Source organism: Manacus candei, unplaced genomic scaffold (genome assembly GCF_025592945.1).
Source record: "Manacus candei isolate 608988 ecotype Guabito, Panama unplaced genomic scaffold, ASM2559294v1 h1tg000017l, whole genome shotgun sequence".
NCBI classification, from domain to species: Eukaryota; Metazoa; Chordata; class Aves; order Passeriformes; family Pipridae; genus Manacus; species Manacus candei.
Window position 1 is genome coordinate 28,880,621 of NW_026138065.1, and position 24,869 is coordinate 28,905,489.

The 24,869-nt window shown below is 36.9% G+C and overlaps 1 protein-coding gene across 19 annotated transcripts in view; it reads right to left on the reverse strand.

Annotated features, from left to right (window-relative positions):
- NRXN1 (neurexin 1) overlaps positions 1-24,869 on the reverse strand; it is a 699,771-nt gene that overhangs the window by 352,513 nt on the left and 322,389 nt on the right. For all 19 annotated transcript variants that reach the window (XM_051783684.1, XM_051783683.1, XM_051783658.1 and 16 more), the window contains 2 exons: positions 24,188-24,378; positions 4,924-5,097 (listed from right to left, as the gene is read on the reverse strand). In XM_051783684.1, the coding sequence (XP_051639644.1) occupies positions 4,924-5,097; positions 24,188-24,378 (365 nt within the window). The remainder of the gene's footprint in view (positions 1-4,923; positions 5,098-24,187; positions 24,379-24,869) is intronic.

The window sequence follows — 24,869 nt, forward strand, 5'->3', positions numbered from 1 at the left end:
CATACGCATGAAAAACAAAGCTACTCTATTTCTAGAGAATCATAACTAGACTACTGAAATATAAAGAAATTTCAAAAAGGAATGATCAAAGCACTAAAGCAATCACTATACAAACATATTCAAGACTGAAAGCCTCTATGCAAGCTATGCTGGAAAATGAAGGTTCATGTAGCCCATTGTTTTAGAGGTGTGAAAGACAAAATCTGAAACAAAATAACACACTTTAGTTCTGAAATGTACAGAGCGTTTATTGCAGAAATCCAACTGTGCATTGGGGGTTTCAGTCTTGTTTAATACACACAGGGCTATCTACCTTGCAAATCAGCTTTCATCAATGCAACTTTGTCAGCAAAATAAAAAAGCAAAATATAGTAAATGTTAGTAAGCAATATTGAAATGGCAGCAAACACAGAAAAAAAACATTCAGAGTAAAGTGCATGCTGCTGTTAAAGAGAGAAAGAAATGCCATATAATGCAAACAAATTAATGCTAATAGCCATAAATCTTCAGGCAAGCCAAAATAAGAAAGCAGTAATTTGCCAGTATCTTACTAGAAGTATAATGGTTAATTGAGCCGATGACATGTAATGAAGGAAAATTAAAAGTGGGCTATTTTTTCTTCCTTGGATAGATATGAATGCATTAACAGAGTAAATGCATGGCTGAATCCTGACTAGCCATTTGTCATGTTCAGATACACTGAATTCAAGACTAATTAGCACCATCATCCACTGTGGTCTGTCTTTTCTCTAGCCCCTTTCTTTGTGATGGATGAATGAAGACTGAAATACGGACTGTGAACCACAGTTTACAACGAGCTCACACACAGATTTCACACTAACTCTTGACACTACAAGGAAAAATTTGGTTCTGGGATTATAAAATTGTCCTAAATTGTTTTGGAGGAGACACATCAATATCCATTTGAAACTCCCACTGCCACTCATTGATGACAGGGCAAAACTGGTCCAAAGATTATATAAATATATTAAAAAATCACACTGTAGAAAGAAATCCACATAACCCTTCTTTTACATTAGAGCTTCTTCAAATATCTCGGTGTGGGACTTTCTTTTGATTTGCCAGTATTTTAGAAAAATCCATATCAATATGATTTTAGTCAGCTCAATGGCCCCTTCCTTTAAATGAGGCACTGCTCAAGCACATCCCTGAACCAGGGCCTGAACAGCCACCAGAGTGACTGAGAACAAGGGCAGAGTACACTGCATTTTTTGGCAAAGCTATTAACTGTTCTATTTTCTCCTGTTATAATAATAACAATAGCTGACTTACTGCAGTAGGCAGACATTAGGTAGTGATTTCCCTTTCTTTGGAGTTTTGAGCCCAGAAGTTTAAACATTTGGGCATTACATCACCCTTTCCTGAGCTAGGGATTATAATGACAGAATCCCGTAGCTGACAAGACACATTTTTTCTCACCAGATTCTGCTACTCAGAAACTTTACAAAGCTGAAGTGAAAATATCTGTAGGTGTTTAAATGTTATATATTCATGGATTTATTTACACTTTGTTATGCAATGTTGAATTTCCTCATCTTTTGCAAAAGTAGAGCAAAAGTCACAAGGACTTAAAAGTACATAAACTGCAGGACCCTGTAGGCACATTAAGAAGTACATGTCAAAACAAACATATTTAGAAAAAAATACAGATACAATCTTGTTACAAAACAAGGTATTTTGCTTTTTAATGAATTGATTCTTAGCACTTTTTTATATATCTATATTAGCCATTATTAAAAGATTGCCATCAAGACTAGCTTACATATAAGCATTTCTTTAAATAAAAGTAGGATTTTTTTTTTCTAAAGAGCAGAAGATGACTGCTTAATATTGGTAAATACTACAATATTTCCCATAAGAGGCCCATATTTTCCTATATATATATATTGCAGAACTAAGCTATTTAGTAAAAGTACTGTAATATACTCTTTTCTAGCACTCATCCTTTTATTCATATTCAATTTAAATATTTTAAATTATTCAGTCTTCACTGCAGACTTTTTAATTGACTGGATTTGGTCTCTCATTTACATTTGTCCTGTGTGAGGTCTTAATGCAATATGTAACACAAAGAGCATTTTAAAGTAGCATATACATTGTTTTGGGTTTTTTTTGCAATATATATTGCAAAAAACTTCCTTATCTTACCACCAAAATCTTTATGGATGCTAATATTGTGAAACTTTTCATATAGCTTGTATGCACATGCAGGCACACAGTGCATTTTTCTTCTAAATATATAAAAACTATGTTTGTATCATACTGTAATTTCTATAGTTTCTTCTTTATTTAAAGTGAGTAAAGAAAGTACAGCAGATTTGACTAGAGAAAAACAGTGTTGACACGACCTGGCTCTGGGGTCTGCCATTAACAATTCCAAGAGCTAGTTAGCATATTTATGTTTCTAGCTGTTAGTTTCTATGTCTTCTAGTCATAGAAAATTTGTTAACAAGGTGGATTCAGCCAAGTGTAAATTATGTCCAATGTTCAATGATAGAGAACAGACATATCTATCTGGCTGTGGTTGAAGCTTCAAAATGCAAGCCTTACAGTTTGCCACACCAATCCCATGACTGGGTTTTCAAAAAAATGTTTCATGCACTTAGGACAGCAAATTTATTGAGAAATATAAATATTTTAAACACAAAATCTAGCGGAGAAAATTAATTAGCAGTGCATTATGGCTTCATAGTTTGATAGAAGAGAGAAAAAGAGCTTTCATTTTTTTTTTTACTATTACTTTTTTTTTTTTTTTTTAATATGTACTAGAAAGTTGGGGAATTCAATCCCATAAACCTGAAAAACACCAAATCCAAGTGCCTCACTTCTCAGGCCAGATTTTCCATCAGCCTGATGTCTTAACAAAGGACATACACCAGCTGTCTTTTGGATTGAGAGTGGTGGTGACCAACACTTTTGAAATTACTTCTGCTGCTGTGTCCTGAGCTCTTTGGACTTGACATCTTAGGGAATTTCAGAGCTTACACATCCCATTGTAGTGTGAGATTGATGCAAAACACTCAGCTTTGTAAAGATGGAGACAGTCCTGGCTGTACACAGCAGCAGAGGTGTGAGCAGCTTGAGGCGTACAACAGTTCTCTAGGAGGCAGCTAAACTCACATGTGACTTAAATCATATTTTAGGTGACAGAACACTTTTTTGTACATCTGATTCATGGTCTGCAAACAAAAGACAAGTGGATGGGTCAGACACAAAGACTTGAAGTAAACAAGTGAGATGGAAGAGTTAACTTGCAAGGTTAAGCAGAAAGGTTGGAAGGGAATATATCATTCCATGCTGTTAAAGATTTCCTTCTATGGGCAGAAGACTTTTGATGAGGCAGTTCTCTGGGAGCCAGGCAGCACATCTGGTTTGACCAGTTTGTTCTGTCAGATGATTTTGATGTTGGGAAAACACTGACTCTCTATCTAAAAGGACAATAGTTGTATGGCCTTTATTAAATTGTTGGTAGCTTTATTAAATTCACTGATAGATGAATTGTGCCACTGGTTTAAAAGGTGAACTCTCACACTAGGCCTGCAGCTAGCTATATTTCTTTGAAGTACATAAAATTCATTTAGGAAATGACATAATTTCAAAAGAAGCTATGAAATGCATAATGGAATTAAGGCATACTTTGACTCTCTGAAGGGATGGTGCAGGCATGGAACTTGCTAACACCCATCAGAAAGCAGAATCTAATTTTCTACACTCAGAGGCAAACTAATTTATACATATTTTTGCACTCCTGATAGAAATATGTAAAATTCACATCTTATTTTTTCTGTAGGTTTAATGTCTGTTTCTATGTGCTAACAATAGAACTTATACTGGTAATTAAAGGTAGTAGGTAAAGAACAAAAAAATTCCACCTTCACAAATGTACTGTAGGCACAACAAAAGAGGAGACAGAGTTTATCCACAAGAATGTTTTATCTCAAGAAGCTTGAGGAAACCCCTTGAGCTCTGCTTGGATTTTTCACAATGTTAATTTTCAAACTTAACAAACTTTATATCAAAATCATCAAGATTCCAACTTGAAATTAATTTTACAATGTCATTTACACATTTTTCTGTCAAGAGAAGAATGGCACTTAAGAGAAGGGAGAACACATAAAACTGAACATAGACACAAAATTCAGAATTATGTGAATAAAGTAGATATAGAATGACAGAAAATGTACTCAAATTATGCCATAAATCATAGTAAAAATAACATGGGATCAGAAGACAGCTGGAAAAATAGCTTGAAAATGGCACCCCTGAATTAGAAATACACCTCTTCTAATTCTGTCCTCACTTAAATTCCATGATATTCTAGATGAGTCAAAAAAGATATAAAAATGTGAGATATAACATATTTGTCTGTTACTGATTTCAGATAGAAAGGTTCATGACAATACTAATTTCAGGGGGAGCAAAAATAGAGAATATAGAAGATTGGTCTTAAGCGGCCTCATAAATTAGCCTTGAATTAATCAACTCAAAATGTCTGCTTTAAAAATGGAATCAGTTAGCTAACATCTCAGTATTAGCTAATGCCTAAGCGTTATAAAGATATAAAGAACTTCATTGAAGCTAATTGGTATTGTTTCTATCATTAATTAAAATACATCAGAAGTAAACAAAATACATGCAAAATATCTTGACACTGGAGAAGCATGAAACTACATTAAACATTGTGCAGTTAACTCATATTCTCAGATCAATCTCTGTGCTGTAGGGCGGGCACACGCTTGTCTCCATAATACTAAAGAAATGCAGGGTCAAGTGAGTTCAATTAGAAGCAGGCAGAAAATAGTTTCTTGATGTATGCAGTAAACATATCAACAAAACACTCCAGGATTCGCACAATACTTTCACTATGATATGAAAAAAAAAATAAATCAGTATATTTAATACCTTCACATCCTCTTTCTATCTGCCCATTGCAGAAAAGAGCATCTGAGATTAGATCAGGGAGCCGTCCATTCAAGTCAACTGATGCAAGACAGCCTTGGAATCCCTCCTTTGCATGCACCAGTTTTGGCAAGGACTTAAACATTTCTTTGGCCACTCCTCCAATATACAAATCACCTGTTAAAGAGGAAATAAATATTAGATTCAGAAAAGAACCTGTAGAACTTTTGACCTGCTTGATCTTCTGGCCCTTTTGTGCTGAGTGACAGGTATATCCAAAAAAATCATTCAGAACAAATGTAGAAGAAAACAAACACTGAACACATGTATGATACTATGACATTGCAGGGCTATATTTTTTCAAATGCAGGTGTAGACTTCAAATTTTGATGACTAATTACTTAGAAGCACCTGGCAATGTTATTTATGTACCAGCTCACCTGTTTAGGAAACATATATCTGTTTCACAGAGGAGGATTAAATCACAGAATTTCCATCAGGAAACATATCTAGCATATTCATAGAATCGTAGAATCAACTGGGTTGGAAAAGACCTCTGAGATCATCAATCCAACCCTTGATCCAACATCGCCATGGTTACTAGACCATGGCACTAAGTGCCACATCCAGTCTCATCTTAAAAACCTCCAGGGACAGAGAATGCACCACCTCCCTGGGCAGCCCATTCCAATGGTTGATTACTCTCTCTGTAAAAAATTTCTTCCTAATATCCAACCTAAACCTCCCCTGGCAGAACTTAAAACAATACCCTCTTGTCCTACTGCTGGTTGCCTGGGAGAAGAGACCAACCTCCGCCTGGTTACAACCTCCTTTCAGGGAGTTGTAGAGAGGGATGAGGTCTCCCCTGAGCCTCCTCTTCTCCAGGCTAAATAATCCCACTTCCCTAAGCCTCTCCTCACAGGATCTGTGCTCGAGTCCTTTCAACAGCCTTGTTGCTCTTCTCTGGACCTGCTCCAGCACCTCGACAACCTTCCTGAACTGAGGGGTCCAGAACTGGACACAGCACTCAAGGTGTGGCCTCACCAGTACAGGGAAAGGATCACTTCCCTGGTCTTGCTGGCCACACTGTTCCCGATACAGGCCAGGATGCCATTGGCCTTCTTGGCCACCTGGGCACACTGTTGGCTCATGTTCAGCTTCCTGTCAATCCAAACTCCCAGGTCCCTTTCTGCCTGGCTGCTCTCCAGCCACTCTGTCCCCAGTCTGCAGCGCTGCAGGGAGTTGTTGTGGCCAAAGTGCAGGACCCAGCACTTGGCCTTGTTGAACCTCATCCCATTCGAATCAGCCCAACTCTGCAGCTTGTCCAGGTCTCTCTGCAGAGCCCTCCTGCCTTCCAGCTGATCAACAAGATATTATGTAAAATGCATGGGTATCTACACCAATACACTGAACATCTTTATTCGGGTGGCCACCATGCTTGCAGGTGGTGGATGTGTCAGGAAAAAGTAAACTGAGACTCTTCTTTACAACTGTCTTGACAGCATACTGAGTGCACATACTGAATAAAAATTCATGGTTTAAAGCAGTACTGCTCCAAGTGAGAATTTTAAAGCATTTCAGCATATTGTCTCAGTGCAACACGTTTCAGACTTAATAGCTTTTCTTCAAATACTTTCCAGCTCTGTCTTTAAAATAGTGTGAACTGCTTCTAATTGTACATTATTTTGGGAAAGTAAATTATTTTTAATATATAAACAGTCTTATCTGCTTTTTAATGAGTTTGATGGCAGTTCAACTTTTACTTTCTTTCTTTTACTGTTACTGCATAGGAAAGGAAGTAATTCCTGAACTGGTATCCCACACAGGTGGGGACAACAACCTACTTCATGAAATGCTGCTTAGATGCATCAGTTTTCAGTTAAGATTGCATAATTTTATTTCAGTGACATCTTAAGAAAAACTGAATAAATTATATATGGCACTAAACACAGTAATGACTTCAACCTGGGCAGAAATTTCAGAAAGGTTTAAGCAGTTGTCAGAAATGTGTTGGATTTGACAGGTGAGGTGACCACAAAGTGTAAAGGAGACAAAATGTGAAAACTATGCAACATTTATCCCATATGAACTTCAGTTTCTTTATGGAATAAACATGAGAATTCCTTGTTTTAATGTTGACTGGATATAATAGCTAGGTTATTTTGATATAGATTTATAAAAACATGGAATGGCAATATTAGCTGTGTCTTTCTTCTGGTGACTATATTTTTGTACTGCAGATGAAGATTGTGATCAGTGATCATCTCTTGGAATCTTGTACAATTGGCACAGAAAGAGGGAATTGGGGATGGCATGCTGGAAACCCCAGTGTCTTAAGTTTACCATACTGATGTGTGCTTTAGTCTGCTTACCTTTTCTCCAAATTGGGATGTATAACTTGGTCTAAAAGTTCCCTACTAGTGAAATTGATTTAATAGTAAGAAATTTATACTTCACAAACTCTATATGTCGGAATAAAAGGTGAGTCCTTGGGCCAAGAAAGATTTGACCTAATGTCAACAACTCAGATTTTCAGTTTCTAGTAAATATGCTATGTTTATGTATTGACCTATGAACAATAAAATTCTAGCCTGAGAGTTGACTATTCTCACTTTCACTGTGTTGGTGAAATTTTAGTTACACCTGCACTAATAATTTAGTGATTTTTTTTCGAATTTTTTTTGTTTTGTTTTTCTATGGTTACTATTTCCTTTGTAAGAGAGTGCATATTCCTCTGTATAAAAATGTGCAAAGATGGTTTTCAGTTTTACTGGCTAGCATCTTTTGGGGATGTCTTCTGAAGAGGTGTGACTTGATTCTATGATCATACATTGGTCCAGAATCAGACGTGTGAATAAACAGTAAAATGTAACTAGTTCTGAGCACTAAATGAGAACATTTGTTTCATCTTCCTTTCTGGACTAGATTGGGAGTTATACTTAGCCCAGTTAAACTTTTGCTTACAGAAGATTAATTTGTTTTTCATAGCATATTGCACAATATTTTTATTTTTTTCACAGGCTGATATGTAAGGGATTAGACCTAAGGGACCTAAGCGCTGCATTGTTTGGTATAAAACTTTGAGGCTCCAAATAAAATTTAATCCAGGAATTTTAGAACTCTTGTAACATTGGGATTAGATTTTATTTTGAAAGCAAAGCTGGGAAGAGTTCTGAACAAGAGGGAAGCTGCTGCTTTGTTCCTTCTGAAATGCAGCCAGAGGAAGCATTGCTGCTGCAGTGTTTTTGTACAATAACTCTTTGGCTGAGCACTTCCCCAGGATGTGTGGAATATAATTACCACTTGTCTTTGGAGAAGAATCACAGTCAGTTCTTCACCTGTAGCAGCACTTTTAACCTCCAGCTAATTCCAAGCTCTGGGAAAAGGAGCTGTGCTCACTGGGCATTCTGGTGTCTCAGGAGAAGTTCATGGAGAGCTAGTGGAAGTCCTTCAATTTATTGCCTAGTGATCTTCGAGCAAGAGAAAGTCCCAGGTTCTGCTCCCTACTCTCTGGGCAGTTCCATGTGTTTTGGATACATAAAATCACTAGACAAAATACATAAATAAACATCCCAGGTCATAGGAACCCATGGAGGGAGCTTCCAAATCTCTAATCTTCAGCTACCCTTTGGTAAGATGACTTGTTTTATTTAGGATATAGATACTTGTCTTTTAGAAGATAAAAAAGTTTTGGCTTCCTTATTGCTGCTTAAATTGTCCTTTGGCCAACATGCTGAGGAGGTATGTACTGCTAATGAAACACTTATGTGGAACTATCTTTACAAAACCAGCTCCCTCGACATCTTTGAGCTGTAGACTGAGTAGCAGTCTGGTATGACAACAATAATTTGTGTTATACTGCTTCACTGATCTACCCTTTGTAGAACACTTCTCTCGGGCTCTCTTAAAAGCCCTCACAGATGTTTCTGCACCCCCATTACATTCTGAAACTGATACAGTAACGTGGCTGCTTCACACCAATCTGAGATGGACAGCAGTGTCTGATGCACGCTGCTATACTGCATTTACTCCTTGTGCTTGTATAGTTACAAGGGTTATGGATGATTTTTTGGAAGTAATTCATTGCATCGTGATCCTGTGTTTGTTACAATAAATAAAACACTGTTCTGGTGTCACCTTGGTGGGTTCACACCTTTACAACCTGGCTCATTCTATGATTCTATGATTCCTTCAGTCACAGACAGAAAGGAATGAAGTCATGGTTCCCTACATCTTCCATGAGTTTAGTGTCCTGCTTTGTTGTCCTCATACTTGGAAAAACCAGGAATCTTTGACAGCGTGGTAGAAGTGGCCTGAGGATGCCTGTAAGCAAGACCCTTTGGCACACAGGAAGAGGTTTGAGAAGCATTGAACCTGTTTGCAGTAAGGTGCTCATGGAAGCATCTGACCCTAAAGTGTCATCCAATGACAAAAATCTTATTCCACCAATGCATTAAATCCTGACTATGTTAGCATAGATTTTCAGTAGACTATTTGAACATACATTTTAATCTACATTGTGCTTTCCAGCACGTTCCTGAATGATTTGAGAGCCTAGGCCACAGGATGGACCGAAAACTGTTTCTGTATCACCTCAAATACAAAATTGTTAATTCCCTGTTTGCTGTGCTTTGTAGGTAGGTTTTGTAGCAACTGAACTCAGAATGTACTAGCTATCACTATTACCCCATGTGGCTTATTTTAATCTCTCTCTTATCGGTGAAAGTCACAGTCACACCTTTTACTGGTTCTCCTGGTATACTTGCCTGTTTGAAAGGAAGTGCAATTTAGTGCTGTTTGTAATGGTTTACAGTTTGCCTGCAAGGAAATAGCCTGAAACAAATAAATGTTTATCAGACTGTGAAAAATTTTTAGTGACCAAATACCAGCCCTAAAACTCAACTGCATTGAATTAGTGAAATATAGATAAAAAGCTTAGGAACTTGTATATTAATAAATTTATAAGCCAGCCAACCAAAAGTCTTAGCAACCTCTATAGCATCAGATGCCAAGAAACTTTAAGCTTTATTCATTCTGTGTTGATAATTTGGAGAATAAGGTATTGCTTTCCTCTAGAACTTTGAGGTACAGTGTAAATCTCAGAACCATGAGATTAGACATAACAGATTAAAATATAGTGATCCATCTGTTACCACAAATGGGATCTAATCAATTTCCAGCAGAAATATTTCTGCATTTTTCAATCTGCTGAATTGAAAACAAAGTTAAAACTCTTGCCTCATGATAAAGGTTCTTCATCTTTTTCTCATGTAGAACATCTAGAAAGCAAAACCTTTCCAGGTTTCCTGAAGTTCTGTGCTTTTAGTCATTGTCAGCTCAGAATAGAGAGATAATTCATCTCATCTGATTCTAGTAAGCTTAAAAGAGGGAAACTTCAGAGAAGAGCACTAATAAAATCACTTCTATGCTAAAAAAGTTAGACTTGATCTATTACACATGACAACGTGCAACCTCTTCTTAAACATACTCTCCAAGCAACCATTTTTGTTCTGTGATTAGTAAAATCTTTAAAACCACAACCTTTCCAGTTGATCCCTTGCTATATCATAATATCCATCTCTCAAATATATTGAGATTGCCATATACATATAGCAACTGTCAGTAATGATGATGGGCTAATAGAAGTCCAGGTCAATGTGCCAACATATAAACTGGAACTCAGAATATTTGCCCTTGAAAATATGCACTGGAATATTGTCAATTAGATATCATATGCAGTTAAGTACAATAAATTGAGTCTAAATTAGTTGTATCTCTACAGTTTACTTACAGTTCCTTAAGGGTGTTGATAATTAGACTGATCTTTATATACCAGTAATGATACAATTTTTACAAAGGCAAGTTCTGGGTAATATTTTAACTTTGTTGCTGTTCAAAATAACTTGAGTTCTGCTTTTGCACTAGCTTATACATTACACAGATACATATCATATGTATCGAGCAGCCATACTGACTATTAGACTTCACCTTTTTTTTTTATGACTCTGGGCTAAACTTCTCCCAGATTTAATATCAAATGTTTAATAACATATGTGGCTTGAGTTTACTGCTGATGGCATAAAAACACACTTTCTGTAAGAGACAAAATTTTATTAAAGTATAGGCTCTGGAATTTATACTCTAATTTTTATTTTTGTTTTAAAGTTACTTAAATTTTTTCACTTGCTTATTTTTCTTTTCTGCAATTACACAATTTTTGCATAGTTACTTTTATTTCAGTCAATCACATGCCATTTTTATGTTCATCTAAATGAAGAAGTAGTTTCCTATAAAACTCAATCCATTCAAAATTCAGACAAGACAGGATTGCAGAAAATATTGTTAATTAAAATGTTTTACATCGAACATGCAATAGCAGGTATTCAGAAAACATAAAAGATTGCCCCTGTTCCTACTAAAAGAGATCAGAGGAATCAACATAGGACAATACAAATTGTTTTCTCTTTTTCTCTCATATAAGTACAACTTTACTACTGGAAATTTTGCACACTCCAGAACAAATCCCTTGTTGTGTATCTGCCTACTTACTGTTATGAATGACATGTAAGTAATTTCATTAAGGTATCACAATTCATTAGATAAATGGTATGAGATCATGACACTATGTAAACTAGCTGCAGCCTAAATTCAATAATAATGTTACACTGCCACTAATGAAAATGTGTGACCATAGTTTCAGGAACTAAAGTTTAGTTATTGCCTTTCATGCACAGATTTTCTTCTGAAGTTTAGTTTGATTTCTTAATGTATTCCCAAAAAAGTCTCACTTTTTCATAATAATCCTGATTTTTTTATTTATAAAGGAAAATAACCAATTTATATAAAATATATATCTACTGCCATACACAAAGTAGCAGGTAGTAAAGAAATGCGTGAAGGAATAGAGTGCTTCAAGATTCCCTAGCAATCTCTGAAGAAGCTTCAGATAAAGCAGTTTATTTGAGAGCAGATCTCACAATTCCCTTTTTATTTACATTAGGAGTCAGGATACAGAACTATCCCCTTTTTGTTAGAGTAGGAGGATTGTTTCTTCCCTTTATTTTTTGAGGCCAAAAAAACAAGTGTGCTACAGGCATGTTCTCACTTGCATTTTCATTGCAGGCCAGAGGAATCAACTGGAAGTCAGCACTTTTAGAGCTATACCAATTCATCATGGCATAAATGTTACTGATCAGTTATGCCATAAGCACTGAGAAGAGTTTAGTGGGTTTAATTTACATCTTTTACAGGTACTGTAGATCTTCAGTTATTCCAACAGGACCTTTCCTATTTATACCTATTTATCTCTTTTCTGACTTAGAGCTGATTTGTGCTTTAACAAGTAAGTGAATTTAACACAGAAACAAACTGCTAGCTAATAAATGAACCCAAGATCTCAATGTATTCATTATTGGAATCACACTTATGCAAAAACACACAGAACACCACACAACAGTGAGTCACACACAACTGTTGGTAAAACAAATGCCAAATCCTCCTGTAATAGCTCATCTTTTTTTATCCCAAGCCTCTGCATTTTTTCAAAATAAGAACTTTGCAAGAGCTAAACCAAAGAAATGTAAAATAAAAACTGAAGATGCTGTTCTATTTACTTCTTTTCTGAATAACTAGCAGAAGTATCTCATTATTTGGTACCAGTGATATTGCTGACAGGTCACTTCATAGACTCTTACATGACACATGCTGGTGGGCAAAAATTATTAACTTAACAGCTACCATTATCTTCAAACATTAGTAGAGAGGGAATTATTATCCATGTGCTTATAATGGTAGCAACAACACAGGAATACTGCTCAGGTGTGACAGATGCACTTGACCCCCGTAACCAAACCAGCAGCAGTTTGGTACAGGAGGTAAGGGCCCTGAGCTGTAGCTGGACCAAAAACTCCCCTAGAAAACCTGCAATGGAGCAGAGTGGTCCAGCGAGCATCGATGCATATGAGCCTGCAACACCGTCTGTGTGATTAACACATGGATAGTGGGTGGCTTTTCCAAGACTCATTTATCAAGGAACAAATGAAGTTGAGGGTAGAGGGTGTCTCATGCATACCTTTACTTTGTATGCAATTTGACTATGAACCAATCACTTTATTGCGTGGATACAAAACAGCCTAAACGAGCCTTCTTTGAGCTCTCTCTGCCTGACGGCCTGGCAGTATGGCAGTAATCTCCCACTGAGCTGGGACACCTCTCAAGGTTGCTCCTTGAGGCACAGAGACCTTTCTATGCATGACATGAATGAGTCCAAATTAAGTTCTCTCTAAATAGCAACTTGACTGCACACCAGTGACTGTCGCCTTGAGCACACCTCTTGAGGTTTGAGATTCCTTACCCAAGGCAGAGAGACCCTCTATTCCCAACAGATCTTCCTTAAGTTGCCAATTAGTTGAATGCTAAATGAATACTAATGAAATCCATGTAGTTAGCATTGTTCAATTCAGAGATCAAGACTGGATCTAGCTACACCTGAGCTCTATCAGGAATTTAGAAAGCAAGGGGGTCCACTCAACCTCATGACTCAACAAGAGGGCCTCCCTTACCCTTTTGCATCTTTGGTCTTTGTGTAAATAATTCTAAATTGATTCTAACTCGATTTTCCTTTGTGTGTTTCATTCATGTAATAACTAATAGAGTGAACTTTGTTAAATTGCATGAAAAATATAGTTCACAGGAACCTAAATTGGGATTTTTGAAGTCAGGGAACAAGTAGTTTAACCACTATATAGCTAGGCTTCTTTATTCTCCTAAATTTGTGGATATATCTGGTGTTCATTTCTTGAACACCTTTCTTAACAAGAAATGAACATCATTCATTCAAATATGGTTCCATGTACGAACAAAAAAAAAGAAAGAAAAAGAAGGAGGTAATAAAGCAGTGGAAGGAATCGTGGCTTGTCTTTTTCATAACCCATAAAGACAATATCCCTGGCATGTTTTTATATGGCTGATTAAAGTAATCTTCAAATTCTTAATTCTCTTCAAAAGCAGATATTTTCTCCCTTCATCTCTTCTTGTGCTGCTGGTTTTAACTGTACTTTCAAAGAAGATGTTGCTTTGTCTTGTTTCTAATGTCACATTGTACTAAATCACTACTATGGCTAGGAATGAGAGGGTCTCTGTGGTGTACTATAGTGGTGTTACTCCCCAAGAAAAAGATGGATAGCCCAACATCTTGTGGTGAATTTTGACAACAGGCAACTCCACAATTCCTTTATATGACACGTGAAAATACAAAGGAACATCTGGCTGTGGTGAAGCCAAGGTGTCAGGCACACTTTTCTCCAAACATGCTATTTCAAAATGATCAAGCATTATAACAGCTTCTTCCCTCAGGCAGACAAAGAGGAATGAGGACTGCAAAGACTGAGAAAAACCATAGGGAAAGTCTAATCTTGGAAGAAAAGAGTGCTCCCTTTATTCAAGTCCTTCCTAAAACATGATCTGCTGTTAAAGATCAATAGAAATCGCTTTATAGTATCTCAATGATTGCACATTAAAGTACAAGGCAAAACTCGTCATAAGACAACCCACACAATCCCAACTCATGGTATTTTTGAGGCAATTGTGAAAACAAATTACTCTCATACAAGCTGAATATGCACTGACTTAAACACAACAGACAAAAATCTCCAATCAAGGGATATTGCCTCAAAAGAAAATGTCGGGTAGGCATTCAGGTGCCTTTAATATTCACTGAAATATAGGAGCCTACTTGTCCTTGATGACCTTCTCACCTCTCCAACGTACAAAACCACCTACCTTTTGCTCATTTAGTTCGTACAATAGGCAGAACAGATTGGTAACTTTTCTTTCAGACAGAGGGTTTCAACAGACTTTAGAAAAGAAATAGGGCCTCAATAGGGGATGAGGATGCGTGATCATTCTAGAGTCTCTCCCCGCTTTCATCAGTCATGACTAAGTATTTACTTTTTGTTCTATGTAAAAAAAGTATTTGATCCTTAAAAAATATTGATGAAATATAATTGCTCTTTTTTTCCCCACTAAATCGAGAAGCCCACTGTGTTCATAGCCCATTAATAAACTGAAGGACAGTTGACAAAGACTTAAATGATGCGTCCACACAGCTTCTGCAGCACATATGATCCAGCATATGGCCTTTCAAATCCCCCTTTACAGTAGAGAATATGCACTTTGCTGCACATTCACAGGCTTCTTTGGTAGGGCATGATGGAAATTTGTCTACCACTTGCAAGGGCACTTGAGGGAAGACATGAAAATGTAAACTTAGTGTTTTATGTCCACTTACTTCGAAGAGTATTCTATAGCTTCAGTATTGATTTGTGGTTGATGTCTTTTGGTTTTGATGTGATTTTTTTTTTAAGAAAAATAGGTTTTTCAAATATTTTTCCTGTTTGAGTGATGAATTCTATCACTTTTAGACCCTCTCTCACCTAAGAAGAGAAAGGGTAGCTAGTTTACTTGTCCAGGCTCTGCTGAGTTATCTGTCTTTTCAAATACTTCAGGCAAGAGGCCATTTTATGCTGTGACAGGTGGTGGCTTTCATCTTTCACATTCCCTGTAGTGATAACCAAAGCAAGGCAAAACGTTTACAGGCAAATAATAAAAAAAAAGAATTTATAGGTTAGCAAGTCACTCTTTTGGGAAAGAATATAGAAACTGATCTTTTCACCCCAATTCTACACTTCTTTCAGTATCTTGCCTGAATACCCCATTAAAGATATTCCAAAAATAAGAGAAATCACCAGCACTGAAATGCTGACATGGTGGGTTTTCTTTAAGCATCCTTATTGGGACATAGTACATATTGTAGTTATTTGTCAAGAGAATTGAACTTTGAAGATATTTCTTGCCTTGGCTGATACCGCTCTTTTCACAATTTCATTGTAGCACTGCACCGTAGTCCACACTGACAGAAAAAAAGGCAGTGAGAATTAATAGGTACCAGATGGAATTTACAGTTGAAGGGTGTACCAGGAAGAGCAGTTTAGACTTTTCTTTTGCCACCAATTTCGGCATCAGTCAACACTGGAGATACAGCTGCTGCTCTACCTTTCTCCAAGACTCCTGATTCCATCACATTACTCATAACCATGCCACTCTCACTGCATTGAAGACTTTTCATACTTGCACAAATATTCTTCTGTCTAGAAACTTTTTCTCATGCTATCACCATGCTGCTTGCTGCTCTACAACTCAGCTCTGCTGAATGTGCTCTCCACTTCTCCACACACTTCTTGGTGCTCAGTTTTCATTCTTATTACACTTTTTGACTTTGTTCAGTACTTCTCAGTGGTTATGCAAAAATGCCCATGTTTCAGAAGCGAGTAAAGCAGTGTTATAGGAAATGTGTGTGTGTGAGAGAAACAGCAGCAATACAACAACACCCTTAGAAGCTAAGTTTTGAATAGACAAAAGTAGATACTCAAAAGGTAAGTGTTCGCATCTGAACAATCCCCTAGATTCCTCCAGGTTAAAATCTACCGTTTCCCCAACAATTCTGTTCTCAAACAACATGCATTCTCAAACAAGAAACAATTACACAAAAACATTTAATGTTTTCTAGACAATAAAAATCCTCAGATTCCTAGACTCTTTATTTCTCTTTGCTTCTTTTTAACCCTGCTGAAGACTAGATGGAAAGCACTGGCATTGAAAAAGATTAAACAGATGCAAAACCAAAGCAGTCTGCTTGTGCAATGGACTGTGAAGAAAGTTGGTGATGCATGTTAAATGGTAAATAATAAAATCTAATTGCCATATAAATGTGCATGGCAATCCATCTCCCACATAATCAATGCTAGGCCAATTACTCTGTATGAGTGGGATGGTTCTGGTGGAGAGGTGAGGCAGTCAAGCACATAAAATGTCCTTCTCTTTTATCCTGTTCTGACCACTTTTGTAGATTGTATACACCCAAAAAACAGACAAAATCAAATGAAGCTGACAATTGCACAGCATATTATACTCAGATATCTCTTTCTCCTGATATAATTTTTTCACTCTCTGCTTTAATAGTCAACACATGCTCTTAGCAGAGCCTGTTTACAAAAGAGTGAGGAATTCCTCTTTCCAACAGGCATACTAGACCTCAGAGATCAACATCGACAAAACTCCTCCATTAGCTAGTACTTCAGGTATGATTCTCCACATAAAGTTACCAAAGAGCTGAGATGCTAAATGTTCTCATTTTGAAGGTAGATTTGCAGAGGGTAACTTTTTATATGATACTACTCTTGAGCATGACAATCGTCTCCAGACTCAGGATATTCCATGAAGCTGCCCTTTTGCAAAAAGGACTGCTCAGTTAGAATACCAATGCCAATGAGAGTGGTGCTCTTGTACCCATGGCAGCACATTATGAAAACAAGTTTAAGATGTGCTTCTTGGCTGGGTGTGTGCGTGTGTGTGTGCTAGGAAGCCATAGAATGTATTTATACTAAATATCCAGATTTTTAGGTAAGTTTTTAGAGCATCCATGTTTCCTGCATTATTCTTAGCATAACTTTTACTTGGTATTCCAGAAAGGCCTGAAAGAAATTCCACAATCATCAGCTGTAATAACTTGCATGCCAAAAGCTGTAGGAATGTAGGCAAATCTATCCATTCATATGTGTGTGAAAGACTAAGAAAAACAGGGGAGAAGAAGCAGAAAGCAAAAACCTTGCTCTCCATGGAGTGATCTGACAAACTACTGCATTATTACTGACTTCACAGAACTCAGAACTAGAACATCTCTAATCTAGAACTACTGGAGTAGATTTTCAATCTTTTTCCCCATTTCATAATTTTGGCAATTTGGATACAATTTCTGAAGGCTCAGCACTGCCAGATTTATTTTCACAGCCTGGTAGACAGCACTGCTATTTAGACGCAGCGTGTGACAAGTTGCAAAGAAAGAAAGATAAAGGAATTCTCATTAGACAAGGTGTCCAATCATCTACTGTTATCTGCCCCTAGAACTTTGCTACACAGGAAGCCTCAAAGAAGAGTTCTCAGTTTTAAGTCTCTTGTTTTCCTTGTTTTCCTCTATAGAGAGCCTGTTTTCCACGAGGGCAACAGCTGCATTTGCCACTGTCTACTCCAACAGGTCACATTGGGAAGATCTATTTGCTGTTGACAGTATTTGGAACTCTGCATTTGGAACAGAACATTATTTCTGCATGAAGAGTTCACAGCCCACTGGCAAGGTCATTACAATTAGTTCAAGCATGATTATTTGAGAAATTTAAGCATTAATACTTGTCCATTTGTATAAATGTGTGTTTTATATAAAATATTTTTCCATGCTTCTTAAAGCTTTGTTTCTCTAGTAATAGAAATATGAAGAATCACTGCCATTGACAGAGATCTTGGAATATAGAGAGAAACATATAATGAAACAGCAATAATCATTGGCTCAATGTAAAACAACATAGAGAAATATTACATGAAATTGAAACAATTTCAATTTTCATTGCTGAAAGAGGAAATCTTCTTTATGATTGAGAGAAATTTAGCTCAGCATGAACAACCTACTTTGACAGGCAAATGAAATATCAATAGATTAAGGGACTATTACAAATCATCAATGAATATGACAGGCTAGTAGATCTACTGATAATTTGGTTAATTGCATTAAAAGTTTACAAGGATGAATTAATTGCCAAGCAACTCTTTTTGTGCATAGAAGAATTATAACTCAGTGCATTTGTAAAACTATTGAGGTGATATCATAAATAAATATGACTACTTTTTTTTCATAATGCTTCAGACTAGTCTGTTTTCATGTTATTGGAAAAAAACAGCAAATGAAAAAGCAAATGTATATAGCAGCAGCAGCCCTATCTCACAAAGGAGTAGAGAAAGCTAGGGGTCAGTGAAGAGCTATGGAAATACAAGTAAAAAAGACAAGAAGATATGTAGACAGGTTTTTTTTTAATCCGGGAGGTTGATTCTGATGTATGCTCTAATATGAATAGCATTTTTTGAGGATGAAGTGATATAACAGCACAGAAATAACATATGACTTACAATGGACTCTACAACTGATGTTTGGGAAGGGCATGTGAAAGATGATGACAGTAAGACAAGCTGAAATTATTAATGTAAATTCAAAAAAACAAGTCTTAAGAACATATGAAATGATGCACAGGCAGCAAAGGTTAACCCAAAAATGTTTAGTTGTGTAGGATTTTTTTACATAATGGTGATTTCCCCTAAAAAAGAAAATACAGCTATCCCAATATCAAAACTAGGATGGCTGCAGATCATTCTGGAGGATACAGCATATCTGTGATTGGAAAAGTTTAAAACAGGATGGAATACTGTAGTACTGAAACTACCAACTCATACAGAAGTTTGTAACTACTTATTGTTGAATCTAAAATAACAGCAGTGTTCCCTAGTTTCTTGTGTTGTAAGACTCCAATATCTGAACTTCTCATTCCAATTTATAAACAGTTACAATGCTAAAGGATTTTAATTTTCTGATGGGTATTTCAAGAGAATTATGATTGGATTTCTGTAGGTTTTTGTATGCTTGCTGTCTAAGAAAGTGTATAAATACTTTGGGGATTAAATACTGCCTATTTGTGTAGGAGAGAACCAAAAGGAAGATTAATCCCTAGTAGGTAAGTGGATATGAAGTATGCTTGAGGATGTCCTCCTCCTTGAAAGCAGATCATGCATCTTCAAATACTTTTAAAATAAAATAATTTCTGACAGAACTACAGTTTCCCACACCACAGGAAATAAAATGTGGAGAGGGAAGAGATATATAGATATTGTAAAACCTACAGTCTGAGCAAAGGAGACATCTTTTCTTTGGTAACAGTGAGGAACAGGAATCATACAATGGTTTGAGTCAGAAAGGACCTTAAAGATCATCCAGTTCCAACTCCCCTGCCATGGGCAGGGACACCATCCACTAGACCAGGTTGCTCAGAGCTCCATCCAACCTGGCCTTGAACACTTGCAACTTCTCTGGGCAACCTGTTCCAGTGCTTCACCCCCCTCACAGTAAAGAATTTCTTCCTGATATCTAATCTAAACCTACTCTCTTTCAGTTTGAAGCCATTCCCCTGTCACTACATGCTCTTGAAAAAAGCTCCTCATGTCCTTTTTGTGGGCTCCCTTCAGGTACTGGAATGCTGCAATTAGGTCACTCCAAAGCCTTCTCTTTTCCATACTGAACAAACCAAATTCTCCCAGCCTTTCCTCACAGGAGAGGTGCTCTCTAATAATCTTTTGGCCCTCCTCTGGACTTGCTCCAACAGGTCAATGTCCTTCCTGTGCTGAGGGCCCCACAGTTGGATGCAGTGCTCAAGGTGGAGTCTTACCAGAGTGGAGTAGAGGGGTAGAATCACTTCCTCTGACCTGCTGCCCCGACTGCTTTGGATGCAGCCCAGGATACAATTGGCTTTCTGGGCTGCAAGTGCACACTGCCAGGTCATGTCCAGCCTCTCATCCACCATCACCCCCAAGTCCTTCTCAGCAGGGCTGCTCTCTATCCCTTAATCCCTCAGCCTGGATTGATATCAGAGGTTGTCCTGATCCAAGTGCAGGACCTTGTGTTTGGTTTTATTAAACATCATGAGATTCCCACAGGCAGTTCTCAAGCTTGTCCAGGTCTCCCTCTCAATGGTATCTTGTCCTTCAAGTGTGTCAACACCACCACTCAGCTTTGTGTCATCTGTAAATTTGCTGAGGATGCACGCAATCCCTTCATCTATGTCATTAATGAAGATATTAAATAACACTGATCTGAATACGGAACCTTGAGGGACACCACTTGTCACCGATGTCCACTGGTACTCTGAGCCTTTGATCACTACCCTCTGGATGGGACTGTTCAACCACTTTCTTATCCATCCAGCAGTTCACTCATGAAATCCATCTCTCTGCAATTTGGAGAGAAGGATGTTGGGGGGCATCCATGTCAAAGGCTTTGCAGAAATCCAGATAAATGACACACGTAATCCTTCCCTTGACCACTGACGTATTTACTCTGTCATAGAAGTCAAATTCCACTCTCACTTGTAATTCTGTGCCCCCCTCAAGGCTACTAAAACCCCTCAGACCATAAGAGCACAGCATTAAGTACAGCAAGCAAAAATTCCTTCCACCTAACTATTTTGGTCCGTGAAGGCCTTGAATTGCAGCCGTGCTAACCGTCTGAGCTGTACTGAAAGCAGGACAGGGAATCTGCTCTTGAAATACATGAAAAGAAATTTGCTGTGTAACTGAGTGCTGGCAGGCTTGAGCTGCATTGCCTTTGCTGGTAAGACTCATTTATCTTTACGGGTTATCTGCTAGAACTGCACCCGAGTACACTTTGCTAATTTTCTCTGCTGGGAAAAATAACACAGTTCTTGGAATCCAAACACAGAATTATTTTCACTCATTTATTTGTCTCCAGCTTGTAATTTACCCATCTAATTACAGCAATAATTAAGCTGGAGAATTTAATATAAGTGTTTCCACAGGTACCCACTGAAATTGTACCAGAGGTTACGGAGGGAATCAACATCTTTAATAATGAACTTTCTGTGTTATATAGCCAAATCTTACGCCCAAAAGGAAACATATTGGAAATTCTCTCCCATACTTTTATGGAAGCTGTCTGCTTTCCCAGACAACTTCCATGCTGTGCAGGCTCTACAACACAATCTGTGTCTTATCTTCGCACTGAATTCACTGTGTATTCACAAAAAAATGCATAAATGGGATTTATCTTTCCAGGATTGGCTTGGATTTCAGCATAAGAAATCTGGTAACTCTACAATTATTCAGAAAGTCTACAGATTCTATATTTTCTGTACAGATTTATATTTTACTTATCTCTGGTTAAGTAGAACCATTGAAGCCAGTAGCAGGAAGTGGGATTTTGAATTTGCTTTGTTGCTAAGACTAAAATAACACAAGACAATGAATTAACTGTAACTACTTATATTAGGAAAGTGTATGGAGTGTTTGTAGCATAACAGAAACATGTCATTAAAAGAAACACTGACATAAAATAGAAATGAAGAAACTACAGGAGAGCATTTCAACTGAATACAAAGGAAAGAAAAACAGAAATGAAAGGCAATTTTTTCTCCTTTTTAGCCTGCTGGCTAAAACGAATCATCTTGAACCTCCCCCCTCAGATATCCAACCAAAATTCTCATGATATATTATGCCATATTTAAGAGAACCTGACTGAGCAAAAATATAGTAGCCTACATTAAAAAAAATAAAATGAAACATACTATTATGAGAAGACAGAGGTGAAGGACTTGTGTATACTAGAACAGTTCAGAAAGAAGCTTGCTATATATTCCTGCACTGAATATATTATTCTTTTACTATACACATTCCCTGGGTGGTGAATAACAGAAAATCAGCATCTAATACAATTCATCTTCCTAGCTTCAAATCTCAGTATGTTTTTTCATGCTCCTCATTTCTTTTTTTCCAAAGGAATTCAAGGTTAGAAAATGCAACCGCTATGGATACAGTTTTACTTCAAAAGTGTAAAGCAAAAGTAGAATTTTCAAAGTGCAGAAAACAAAGGAATGTTGGATTTTATAGGTTGTCCTCGCTGATGAGCTTTCCCTGGGACTGGGCTGAGCAGCGCATTCAGTGAGATCACAGCGCTCTCTAGTGCCTTTAGTAAGCACATGGCACAGACTTTATTTTCTTAAATAAGGCAACATACTAAAATACCACAATTGGTTTGAAAAATATGTAGAATAAAGTGACTGTGTCAATTTGATTATCAGTTCGTAACAGGATTATTTTTCCTACCCCTGTCTAATTTATCTACTAAGAAGAAACCCAAACACATGAAGTACATACACATATGCATAAGTAGTACTTGCCATCCAAAAAAAAGTGGAAGAATAAGGTGGATTCTTTGTCTACAGCATCAAAAATACCGCTGAAATATTACACTGTCTCAAAAACATTGACAATATTTAACAGAATGCAAAAATGAGAAATAACAGAACAAATTTCAAATACAATTTTAGGAATGCAGGGAGAGCCATTCAAAAAGCTTTATCAGAAATGCTGGGTTTATAAATTAGAGAATCACCTATTGAAGATTATGACATATCAAGATACTGTTTTCATAGTCTTTCTTACAATCTTCATAGCACTTTCAAGTGAAGCAAACATGTAAAATATCACAAAATCCAGAATAATTACCAAGGTCAGCTCATTATCTGTGACTCAGAGGTAGATAAAAGAAAATCCAGCAAGGAATAAGCTCTTGATGGAATATTAATATCTTCTTTGAACATGCTGGCTTTTGAAATACTGTACTTCTTTGACTGCTATGAAATTTTGGTTCTCCTGACAAGAACTTTTTTAAAGAATTAAAATACACAATACTTTTCCACATGACCAGAACATATATTCTTATGTTTGATTAGGTAGTCAGTATTTTAAAAGTATACTTATACACCTTTCCAAAAAGATATTTTTCCTCTGATGCAAATCAGCTTTTCATAAACCCACCTTTAGAACTGATTACTATCACTTTAAAATATACATATATATCAGTTTGGTTTATCAAAATGGACCTTAAGAATCTATCTGGATCTATAACATGTAAGTTTAGGTGTATAAAACAAAGTTTATCCCACCTGCAGTTGAAATTCCAATACATTACATATTTAGGTGAGTATGTTTATGGTTCTATACATCTTGCAACTTGTATTTATAAGTGATTTGGAGGACTGCCACATAAGATCTTGGAAGGTAGTTTATGATATTGAAATTGCATTGCATCTCTTTTCCCAGCAAAAGGTAGTTTTTATGTGAAATATTGAACAGTGAGGGACAGGTCAAAGTGTTCCCCAATTCTCTAACATAGAGATCAGCAGTTCTGAGAAGCCTCTGTAGTCATACTGTAAAGCTTGGGCTGTGGTTTTCACGTGCCACTTATGTAACTTACGTTCATGTAAAAGTCAATGTTTTTACATAGATGTTGTAGGCCTCCTTTAGTTCCCTAAGTGCCTTTTGGTTCATATGGGCCATCCTGTGTTTCTGTAGTTTCCTATTTTTTTTTCCCCACAGCATTTTCACACATTTTTGGTTGCACCTACCTGTGCAGAACTACTACTAAACTTGCACTGTCAGGTTAAGATGATGTTATCTCTTCTGATCATATTCATTATTACAAAGTAAAAGGCTTCATACGGTATTATAAAATTATGTTGTACTTTACATACATGATTTATTCTGTTTATCATTCTGTAATGACTCTTACTGTAGATTATACAAGAATAATTGTACTTACTTTTGAGATCTAAATTTCTGGCTCCTGCTGTGCTCTGTGTCGTGATTTTAGTGTCAATCTTTACAGTGTGGAGATTGTTAGTATCCCTTGATATCATCACATTATGCCACTGGTTGTCATTCAGAGGTTTATTAGAACTTCCTTTGATGAGATTTGCACCATTTCCCAAGTCAAACACATAGTGCAAATACCTGGGAAAAGAGAAAAAATTGGAAAAGTTTCCTTTTTCTTTACATAGCAAGGGGGCACTAAATCATATGTCTAATATTTTATATTTGCTTGTACTCCTCAGTAGTGCTGGTAAAACCAGAAGACAACAATGAATGCCAGATGGGGAAGCAACCATCATTCAGAGAATTTGCCACTGGTTTAGATGAGTTGAGGTGCAGTCCCAAGTTTCTGGAAAGTAATGAGCACTCCATGTACCAACACATGCATACATACGTAGAGAGAGAACAAGAGGAAGCTACAAACTAGTACTTCTTTGTGGTAAACACGAGAGAAGTTATACCTATTATTTACTGTCATATATTTCAGGCATCTAGCTTCATCTGAAAGAAAGAGTCAAAATAAAGCATATCAAGTTTAACATGAAGAAACATTTATGAATCATATATATCCAGTCAGATAAAGATCTGTATCCTAAACTTTCCCTTCTATTTCTCCTGTATATACGTTTTGA